The sequence below is a fragment of the Charadrius vociferus genome, unplaced genomic scaffold (genome assembly GCF_000708025.1).
Source record: "Charadrius vociferus isolate BGI_N301 unplaced genomic scaffold, ASM70802v2 scaffold398, whole genome shotgun sequence".
Classification (NCBI taxonomy): Eukaryota; Metazoa; Chordata; class Aves; order Charadriiformes; family Charadriidae; genus Charadrius; species Charadrius vociferus.
Window position 1 is genome coordinate 436,673 of NW_009649571.1, and position 10,315 is coordinate 446,987.

Sequence of the window (10,315 nt, forward strand, 5' to 3'; positions counted from 1 at the left end):
CCCCCCCCGTCCATGTCCTGCTGCCCCCCAAAATGCCCAGACAATGCCTGGAGGATTGCACCCCTGAGGCCCACTCCTCACTGTGGCCTTTGGGACCGAGCTGTCCCTCCTGGGTGAGGAGGGGAAGGGGATGCTGTGGAGCCAGGCCCCCTGGGACGCACTGGGAGGGGGGACATTCATGGGTGACCCCATCCATCCCTAGCTCCTCTTCCTCCCTCCAGATGTGCTGGGGTGCCCTGGGAGGGATGGATGTCTCCTACCATCCCTTGTGCCCAGGGTGTGATCCTGCTCGGGGCCGGGGTACTTGGCAAGGGGGACCCCGTTCTTCCAGCCCCAGGCAAAGCTGTGCAGGCGGGGGTCTGAGGGGCTGCTCCAGCCACACATGTCCCTCTCGAAGTCACAGGACGCTGGGAGGAAAGGGGGGCTGTGAGGCACCCAGCGCTGCAGGCACCCACTGCCCTGCGCTGCCTGGTGGGAGATGAGGCATCCAAGGGGGAGCAGCCCCCTCCCCACCACCCCCAGCTTTGGGCCAAGCCAAGCTCAGGGCAGGAGCAGGGTGCCCATCAGCCATGGCAGATGGAAGGGACGGGCTATCCCCATCCCCACATCTGTGTGCCCCCATGGGGTGCCCATCCCCCCTGGCCAGTCCACGGTGCCCCATGGTGTGGGCTCTCACCTGGCTCGGGGCAGGCTCCGTCTGACACATGCAGGTCGTCCAGTGCGATGTACCCGTGGTCACCCCCAGCTCCCACCACCTCAAATATCACCTACCGGAGGGGTGGGCAGGGTGGCACGCTGAGGCTGGCAGCTGCCATGCTCCCCTTGTCACCCCTGGCCTGTCCTGCTCCCCACAGCAAGGTCCCCGGCACCCTGCCCCATCTCACCTGCCACTCCCCATCTGGCTGGACAGTGACATGACCGCGGTGCCAGACATCTCCCTCCGTGGTGCTCACGCTCATCACCTTCCTCCGCACCCCACTCTGCTCCACGAAGATGCCGAGAGATCCTGCCCATGGCACCCACCATGGAGGGGGGTCCGGGCTGTGCCGCACAGGACCCCCACCTGTCCAGAGGTGCCCCCAGGGGCCTCGTGGGGGAGTCATGGCACTCACCTGGGGTCCCAGTGCTCAGCTGGTACCAGAAGGCCAGGCACTGGGCGAGTGCAGAGGGCTGGTAGGGCTGGGAGGTGAGGGCAGCCGTGTGCCCTGCAGGCAGGGAGCCCCTTCCTGTGCTCACCACCATGTAATGGCCTGCGGGGAGAGAAGTCCCCATGCCATGACCCCCATCCAGCCCTGCTAGGGGCACCAGGGGACTGCTGGGGCTGGGGTTCCTCCCAGGTTGGGGAGTCCTGGGGCTGAGAAACTCCAGGTTTAGGGAGTCCCAGGTTTGAGGAGCTCTGTACAGCAGCGCCCTCTGCACATCCTGGGCAGAGCAGGCAGGGATGGCGGGCAGGATGCTCAGTGCAGGCAGGGAAGGCAGGCAGGAGCCACAGGGCAGCCAGCAGGGCTCCATCAGAGCTCTGGGAAGCCGTGGCCCCGGTACCTGTGGCAGTGCCAGTGGTGTGGTCGGCCGAGGGGCCAGCAGTGGCGCCGGTGCTGTTGCTCTGCCACAGCCAGGTACGCTGCTCACTGGCTGCCAGCCCACAGGCATCCGCCTCGAAGGAGCAGGAGAGCTCAGCCCCACAGGGCCCCGCCGTCAGCGCCAGGTCGTCCAGTGCCATATCCCCCAGGAACCCATCCCGCAGGGCCTCAAAGGCCACCTGCCACCAAGACAGCAGTGTCAAACAGCCACATGCCCCACTGTCTCCCAGGGGCGTGGGGGGGACACAGCTCTCACCCGGTACGGCCGCTGGCCTGTGGCGGGCAGCGTTGCCCGTCCCTGGTGCCAGATGCTGCCCTGGGTCCCCCGCTGGGTCCACAGCACCATCTCCTCTGCTCCCTCCAGCCGCAGCTTGAGGTTCAGGGTGCCTGGGCAGAAGGGAGCATTGGGCAGCTGTCCTGCACCTCTCGGGGACCCCGCAGTCTCCAGGGGAGTGGAGCCCAGCTGGGGCATCCCTGGGAGGATGCCATGGGGCCACGTACCAATCTGCGGGCCGGCCAGGCGGTACCAGAAGGAGAGGCAGCGTGGGGTGGTGGTGGGCTCCTGGCGGTAGGTGACAAGCTGCGCCCACTGCCCGCGGCTCCATGGCACAGAGGGATCCACGGCCAAGAAGTAGCCTGAGTGTTGGGGACAGCCAGGGCAGAGGGCACACGGACATGGGTGCTCCGAGCTATGCCTGCACCACCTGCACCCCTGTCCCAGATCCGGCTGCCTCAGGGCTGTTCTGGCTGAGCTCACCCCGCAGGCATGGGGCTGCTTGGGGTGCGCAGGGCACATCCCGGCCAGGAGGCTGTGGGGTCCTCTGGCTGCCCAGGGTCCCCGGGAGAGGAGCCAGCCCCTTACCTGAGCCAGTGGTGTGGTCAGAGCCCTGTCCCTGCCCCGTGCTGCGGACCCATTTGAAGTCACTGGACTGATCTTGGTACCAGCCGCACATGCCCGTCTCAAAGTTGCAGGACAGCTCTGGCCAGAGAGAGGTGACCGTGGTGAGGGAGTGGAGATAAGGCACCCCAAAAGCAAACAGGTCCCCAAAATGTCCCTTTCCCTCTGCTCCCCTGCCCCACTTCCCAAGTTCACCCCATGCAGAGGCCCAGGGGCAGGATGCGCGCTCAGCCCTGGCCCCAGGGCTTCTGCACCACAATCCTGTCCCTGGGCTGGGGACAGGGTGACAGTCACCAGCCAGCCCCCATGCGAGCAGCATCCATCTCTGTGGGCAGGGAGGCCGGGGTCCCCTCCCACCCATAGCCACCATCCCTGCCCATGTGCCCCTGGCCATACCCGCAGCCCCTGGTGGCACCACCTTGGGGTGGCACTGCACTAACGTCACATTGTCGATGGCAGCACCCGCTGAGTCCTGCAGATCCACCAGCCCCAGCAGCTCGACCTGGGGGCAGTGTGGTGGTGGTGAGTCCCAGGGTGCCTGGCAGCGCTGGCGCTGCCCCACCAGTAGCCAACCAGGCTGGTCCCTGTGCCCCTGGATGCACCTGGAAGCGCTGTGTCCTCTCCCCCAGCAGGACACGGACATGTCCCTCAGCTGTGCCACTGTGACCCTGTGTATGCCATGCCAGGTGGGTGGTGCCAGTGGTGTGATCCACGATGCTGACTGCGAGGAAGCCTGGGCGCGAGAGGTAGTGCAGAAGATGTGGGGACCGGCAGCCCCCGGCCACCCCCTGGGAACCCTCCTGGTGCCTGGGCACCCACCCAGCCCATGGTCGAAGGGAACAGGGACACCCCAGCTGCAGGATGATGTGGTGGGGCAGAGCTGGGCTGGGAGAGACAGAAAAGGTGGGCAGGATGGGACAGGGAGTGGGCAGGGCACCCCAGGGCCAGGCAGGGGGTTACCTTTGTGGCCTCGGTGGATGCGGTAGCTCATCTCCATGGTGCAGGCAGGACCGGAGGGGCCCAGCAGAGGCGTGCGTGCCTTCGCAGCAGCCATCATTTGTCCTTCTCCTGCCTGGAGGGCCAGGAAAGCCCCTGGGCACAGAAACACCCTGAGAGGTCAGGGCAGGGGCCCCATGTCCCTGGCAGCACCCCCAGCCCAGCACTCTGCCCAGGCATCACCCCCACACTTCCCATGATGGCACCCACCCACCCCGGCTGGGTGGGAGCATGGGGTCCCTGCACCCTGGGAGTCCCCGCAGTGCTGGGGACCAAAGAGCATCGTCTCGGCAGTGGGAACAGCTTCACCTGTGAGGATGGTATCAGTGAGCTCAGTGGCCGTCTGCACACCCCAGCGCAGCCGCCCCAGGCTGACATCATGCCAGCCCCCGTCCCCCGTCTCGAAGGTGGTCGCTCCTGCAAAAGCCCAGGCTCAGCTCCACCGGGCCACTGTGCTTCCCGGGGGCTGCGTGGCCACCCATGTCCCTCAGCCATGCCAGCCAAGGGGTGCCCAGGTCACTCTGCCCTGGTCCCTTCTGCCGCCTGGCTACCGGGGAGCTAGGTGCCCACCCATGGCTCTCACCGCAGCGCTTCTCATCAGAGCCATCGGCACATGTCTGGGCAAAGTCACAGGCCAGCTCCGCGCTGATGCACTCCCTGCTGTCGCAGGCCACCTCATCGGCTGTGCAGGGTCTGGGATATGCCTGGCTCGGCAGCATGGTTGAAGGTTTGTCTGATGGCGAAACACCCCGGGATGGAGAGCGGTGGTGAGAGGGACTGGCAGCATCACCGGCATCACCACCCCTTCAAGCTCCAGTCCCCTGTCCCTGACCACCTCCATGGCTCTCCATGACCCCAGCCCCATTCCTGCCTGCCCTGCCTGCTGCCACCAGATGAAGGGGACAGAGGGGGCTGATGATAACTGCCTGTGTGACCTGGCTCAGGCAGCAGGTTTTGACACAGGGGATGGAGTGTCACAGCTGCAGGATGAGGACATCAGGCAACCTGGGCTGCAGGCCCCAGGGCAAGTGCTTGCCATGCTGTGCCCAGGATGGTCACCGTGATGAGCAGAGGGCCAGGCAGACTCTGCAGTTGGTCCTTTAGGGATGGTGCCATGGGCACAAGACACCTAGGGACCACTGCCCACACTGGAGCAGGGGTGGGAGATGGCCACCCTCCAGCTCACCCTGCGTGCTCACGCAGCCCTGTGACAGGATCAGGTCATCGATGGCCACGGTCCCCGCGCCGCTGGCCATACCCTCGATCAGCACCTGTGGGGAAGCACCATGCCAGCAACATCAACATGGGGTCTTGCACAGTATGGAGGGGACAGGCAATGGCACTGGCATGGGGGGACACTGGGGAGCCACAAGTTGGGGGGAACCTGGTTCCTGTGGTTGGCCGACACGGCTTCCCCTGGGAAGGAGCTTGGTGGGAGCCAGGGGGATGCTGCGGCTGGAAGGGGGGTGTGGGGTGGGCTGGCAGGGCCACAGTGGGGTGATGGTGCTGCCCCTGCACACAGCCGTGGCTGCCCAGGGGTGCTGCTGGGTGCCCTCCAGGGCCAGCTGGAGGGGGGTCGGGTTGTGTGGGTGGCCATGGGGGACAGCAGTCAGGATGGTGGGAAGGCATGGGGTGACATGGGAATGAAGACACCCTCCCACCCTGCTTCCAGTGGGGTGGTCCCTGGACTGGGGGGGCTGGTAGGCAGATTTGGAGGTGTGGGCACAGGGACATGAGGGTGGCACCTGCCAGCACCAGGAGGCTCAGCTCTGCCATCTGGTTCTCAGTTCAACCCCTACCCCTGGTCCCACAGGTGCATACTGGGGGTGGCTCTCTGCCCTCTGTGGGGTGGCCCTCTGCCCTCTGTGGGGTGGCCCTGTGTCCTTTGCCCCGCAGGCAGCCCAGCTCGCCCCGGCACAGTGCCAGCCCACCTTGAAGCTCTCCATCGTGTTGAAGACCACTCTCTCCCGGACCCAGAAGCTGCCCAGGTCCCCCATCCTCTCCCTCACCAGGTGCTCGGTGGAGTTGATCACATAGGAGATTCTGAGTCTGCTGGTGGCTGAGCCATGGAGGTGGCAGTACAGCACGAGCTGGGGATGGGGAGGGGGGTGAGTGAGCCCCGAAGCCCTGGGCAGGGGTACACAGTCCTACGGTGCAGCTGCTGCCCCATGGGATGCTCACAAAAGTGGGGCTGGAGGAGCTCAAAGCTCCCAGCAAGCACTGGAGATGCCACCAAAACACCCCCAAAAACCCTCTACCCATCTCTAGCAAAGGGACAACCACAGCCCCAGCCCCATGCAGGGTTCCTCCCGGCTGGGGATCCTGTCCTCTGCCACCACCCTCTGTGCCCACACAGGCTGTGATGCGGGGTCCCGGCTGTGACTCACAGAGCAGGAGTTGGTGGGCTGGAAAGTGGGACTGCTGAGCCGTGCCGTGACACTGGCTGCTGCAGCTGAGGTGCTGCCCACGAGGAGGAAAAAACCTGCAGGAGATGCCGGGAAGGGGCTGAGTGGTGCTGGGCTGTGTGTGCGGGTGCTAGATGCTGTTTTCTCAGCACAGCCTTAAGCCGAGCCCAGGCACGTGTTACCCCAGGGGCCAGGGGGCACATCTGCCCCGGGGCCAGTGATGTCCTGGGAACCCACAGTGAGGCTCCCCTGGGGTGCTGGTGCCTGACCACGTACCTGCCCTGCTGTTATTGCTGTGGTCCCGGGTGGGGATGCTGGACATGTTCCCCAGGTTCATGCTCGTGTTCCTCTCCCACATCAGCTGCCCGACCTCCACCTCCCAGCTGCAGAGACCTTGCTCAAAGGAGCAGTGGGTGAAGTGTTCTGCAGGGAGGGAGGGAGAGCAGAATCACACAAGGAGGTCCTTGTGATGGTCTGACCTGTCCACAAAACCCTCAGGGTGATTTTACCCTTTCAGCCACACAGCCATGGGGCAGAGCTGGGGTGATCCCCGCTAGCCCTACAGCCTGACTTTACCCACCAGGGCAGACCCTCAGCCTGTCCGTGTGGTCTGGGGGATGGTGGGCAGCACCCCCTCCCCAGGGCCAGGCATACTCACCGCACTGCGTTTTGTTCTCATCGGAGCCGTCCCCGCAGTCGTCAGTGCCATCACAGAGGCGGTGCTGTGCCAGGCATAAGCCCCAGCAGCAGCGGCTCTCCTCCTCTCCACAGATCTGCTGCCCGGGCTCTGGGGTGGTGGGACACATGGTCAGCACCTGGCCAGCCCCATGGGGACCCCAGCACATGCTGGGCTCCCCCCACATCCCTCCCTGGGTTGCTCGAGGGACAGGGTTTGCTACCTGCTACCTGCCCTGGCAGATGCACCCTAGACACAGTGGGCAGTGGGAGAGATCTGCTGGGTGCAACACCCAAACCAATTTCCCTGTGGATCCTGGCTCATGTCTCATCCCAGCAAATGTTGGACTCACCCTGCAAGCCGCAGTTCCTGAAGATGATGTCATCGAGTGCCACTTCTGCCCCAAATGCTGGTGGTTGTGTCAGGGAGAAGATGAGCTGCCAACAAGATGCCGGGGATGGCATGAGCTGAGCTTCTGCCCGATCTGCCCAGGCATCCTCGGCTGCCGGTGCATCACCCGGCTGCTCCAGCCTAGCTCACGGGCCAGTGCCCGGGTGCCAACATGGCACTGTCTCACCTGGAACTGCTCCGCGATCCGGCCCGGGTAAGCAACCAGCTGGTGCCAGCCCTCGCCTCCGCGCCTGGGGCTCTGCCACAGCCCTACCACCTCGTCCCTGTACGCCATAGCCAGTCGTAGCACTGGCTGCTCTGTCTGGTTGAGCCCTGTGAGGAGCCCCAAAATGTGGACCTTGGCACTGGGCACCCCAGAGTACCCACAGGGACAAACTGAACCCTGCTGCCTCTGGGGATCAGAGCTGGGACCCATGGGTCCTGCCAGCTCTGCTTGCGGAGCATGGGGAGGTGAGTGGGATGGCAAGGATCCACCTCAAGGTGCCAGTGGCTCTGTCCCTGCCATGGGAGAAGATGGTCCCATCCCTCCCCACTGCCCACATTGTCACTTCCCCGTGCCCTGTACCCCGACACCCCGCCATGCCCGCCATGGGCATCCTCACCGCTTCCCGAGAGGTGGTACCAGGCCCTGATCTCGCACGTGGCAGCTGCTTCCCGCATCACTGGTGACTTGAGCCAGGCTGTGGCCATGGTCTTTGCCGGGGGCGACACAGTCACCATGAACCACCCTAGAGAGGGCAGAGAGCAGAGCAGGGCCTGCAGCCCCATGGGATGGCACCAGAGCCATGCCCAGCACAGCTCCTGCCCCACCACGGCAAAGCTGGGTGTCCCAGCACCCATGGCCCAGAGGTGCGGTGCTGTGGGTGCCCAGAGCCTGCTCACCACCCGAGCAGCTCCTGCTTACCCAGGTCAGTGCCCACGGTGTGGTCTGAGTGGGGCCCCGTGCCCCATGCAGCCAGGCTGGCCCGGCCCCGCACCCATCTGTAAGCCGAGGTGCTCACGTCCTGCCAGCCACAATCGCCTTCCTCAAAATCACAGGTGAAGGGGGTGCCCAGCACTGCTGAGCCCTGCAGGTACCCTGAGGGCAGGCAGACGGGCCATCAGGGCAGGACTGGGTCTGCCCTGGGACCCTGCACCCACCCCGGGGACCTGCACCCACCCTGGGGTCCTCTACCCATCCTGGGCAGCTGCACCTACCCAGGGGACATGTCCAGCCCAGGGACCTGCACCCACCCTGGGGTGCTGCACCCACCTGCGGGACACACATGCACCCAGGCGACCTCAGCCTGGGGACCTGCACCCACCCCAAGGGATCTGCCACCAGCCCAGGGACCTGTGCCCACCCCAGGGACCTGCACCCACGGTGTCCCCAGCTCCATTGCCTGCTCTTGTCCCAGGGGTGGGAATGGGGCCGGTGGGACCAGGCACGCACCACACTGGTTCTCGTCAGAGCAGTCGCTGCAGTCACAGACGAAGTCGCAGAGCTGCTCGGCTGCGCTGCTGCAGCTGTTGATGACCATGGACCCACCGGGGAGGACAGTCTCAGCTACAGGAGAGACAACGGGGCTGAAAAGCCTGCGAGGATCCGGGCACGGTGCCCGCAGCAGGTGACAGAGGGCAGACGTGGCCTGCAGGTGACAGTCGCCTGGGTTCCCTGGTTTGGGACCCCGGTGGGAGTTGAGCTGAGCTCTCAGCAGCCATCACCCCTTGGACGGGACCCCCCCACCCCATATCTCCCACATCTCCACCTTTGCCATCACCCACCACCAGCACCACTCCCGTGCACCTTTGGGTTGCCAGACCCTGATTGGGCTGGGGCACTGACCCTCCACCCAGTATATCACACCCCTGAGTCTCAGCTCCCATTTTGGGGGAAACAGGAAAATTTGGGCATTTTCCTCCCCACTCTGGGCAAAGCCATTGGTGATACCCAGTCAGTCTGGCATCTCTGTCACTTGCTTACCCCAGGGAATGCCGGGCTGACCTTTGCCAGCAGACCCCCAAAGGAGGGTTTTCCTGGGCTTTTCCTGCCACAGACCCCCCCAGGACAGTGCAGCCCCCCAGTTCTGGGGAAAGCAGCGATCCCCATGGGAGCCCACGCTGGGGAGGGACAGATCAGAGCAGCCAGCACCACATCCCCTTCCCTCCCCACAGCACGATCCCCATGTCAGCAGAGAGCTCACCCAGCAGCAGCAGGAGGGTGAAAACCGCCTGCCCGGCCATCTCGGTCCCCGGGCCACAGCAAGGGTAAAACAGAGCCCGGAGAGGTACAGGGCTGGCGGGGGAGGCCACGCCGCGAGCCCAGGGCTGGAATCTGCTCCCCGGGACCTGCCCCGCGGTGGACTTCAGACTCGGCGTTATCGGCTTTCCAGCCCCGCCAGCGGGGTTTATGGCGAGGTGGTTTGCTGGGCTGGGACAGGTCACCCACGGTCCTGCTGCCCAGCACCACTGTCACCATCACAGGTGGCCATCTGGCAGCTGTGCACCCCCAGGAGACCTTCAGCTGCTTTTCCCCACTTCTTCAGGCCCCCCTTTTCCAACCATGCTGAGATGCTGGATGCTGCTCTCCGACCAGGACAGGGCCAGCTCACATGGTCCAGTGGCACACACCAGCTTGACAAAGGAAAAGGCCACTTCTTCCTGCCCAACTGGCCATGCTGCCAGTCCTGGGGAGAAGCTGGCACCTCTGCCAGGGGCGTGGGGGCCATGCCGTGCCAGCTGCCTGGGCTGTATCGTGCCTAACCACAGGGAGAAGCAGTCCCTGAGCATAAGGAGCAGTGGGAGAGCCTTTAGGCGCAGGGCAGAGGCTCTGGGTCCACGGCACGGGCTGGCAGCAGGGTGCAGACTGGACAGGGAGGGCAGCTGTGCTGGGGGGCAGTGGGAATGGGGTGCAAGGAGTGACCCCAAGGCAGAAAAGGTATAAATGGTTCATGATGCACTCAGGCAATGGGGAGCGGCAGCAGGCAGGGATCCTTAGGACTGGGGGTGTTTAGCCATAAAAATGTTGGGGGGTTGAATTCAGAACAAAACTCCGGCTGTCTGGAGACTTGGGACAGACTGGGAGAGGAGGCAGGGACAGGCAGGACACGCAGGAGGAGAAGGCTGTCCCATCACCCAGCTGTACTGGCTTTGCCAAAAGCTGGGGTTCCAGCCCAACCCAGGGACCTGCCGACGGCAGGCAGGAGGGGGGTCTCAGCGCTGCCTGTCCCATCACCCAGCTGTACTGGCTTTGCCAAAAGCTGGGGTTCCAGCCCAACCCAGGGACCTGCCGACGGCAGGCAGGAGGGGGGTCTCAGCCTGCCCGGTCAGGGCAGAGCGGCCTGGCAGCCCTGTGCTGGCGCGGGCACAT

The 10,315-nt window shown here is 64.9% G+C and overlaps 1 protein-coding gene across 1 annotated transcript in view; it reads right to left on the bottom strand.

Moving 5' to 3' along the window:
* MAMDC4 (MAM domain containing 4) overlaps positions 1-9,189 on the bottom strand; it is a 10,942-nt gene extending 1,753 nt beyond the window's left edge. Inside the window, exons 1-24 of the mRNA XM_009890305.1 lie at positions 9,150-9,189; positions 8,399-8,512; positions 7,871-8,044; positions 7,569-7,694; positions 7,133-7,278; positions 6,908-6,992; positions 6,538-6,666; positions 6,156-6,302; positions 5,862-5,956; positions 5,406-5,564; positions 4,661-4,745; positions 4,058-4,207; positions 3,781-3,891; positions 3,439-3,573; positions 3,057-3,211; positions 2,875-3,025; positions 2,443-2,559; positions 2,082-2,216; positions 1,837-1,967; positions 1,465-1,759; positions 1,113-1,250; positions 885-1,063; positions 677-767; positions 261-407 (exon numbers count right to left, since the gene is read on the bottom strand). Of these exons, the coding sequence (XP_009888607.1) occupies positions 261-407; positions 677-767; positions 885-1,063; positions 1,113-1,250; positions 1,465-1,759; positions 1,837-1,967; positions 2,082-2,216; positions 2,443-2,559; positions 2,875-3,025; positions 3,057-3,211; positions 3,439-3,573; positions 3,781-3,891; positions 4,058-4,207; positions 4,661-4,745; positions 5,406-5,564; positions 5,862-5,956; positions 6,156-6,302; positions 6,538-6,666; positions 6,908-6,992; positions 7,133-7,278; positions 7,569-7,694; positions 7,871-8,044; positions 8,399-8,512; positions 9,150-9,189 (3,235 nt within the window). The remainder of the gene's footprint in view (positions 1-260; positions 408-676; positions 768-884; positions 1,064-1,112; positions 1,251-1,464; positions 1,760-1,836; positions 1,968-2,081; positions 2,217-2,442; positions 2,560-2,874; positions 3,026-3,056; positions 3,212-3,438; positions 3,574-3,780; positions 3,892-4,057; positions 4,208-4,660; positions 4,746-5,405; positions 5,565-5,861; positions 5,957-6,155; positions 6,303-6,537; positions 6,667-6,907; positions 6,993-7,132; positions 7,279-7,568; positions 7,695-7,870; positions 8,045-8,398; positions 8,513-9,149) is intronic.
* Positions 9,190-10,315: the final 1,126 nt, after the last annotated feature.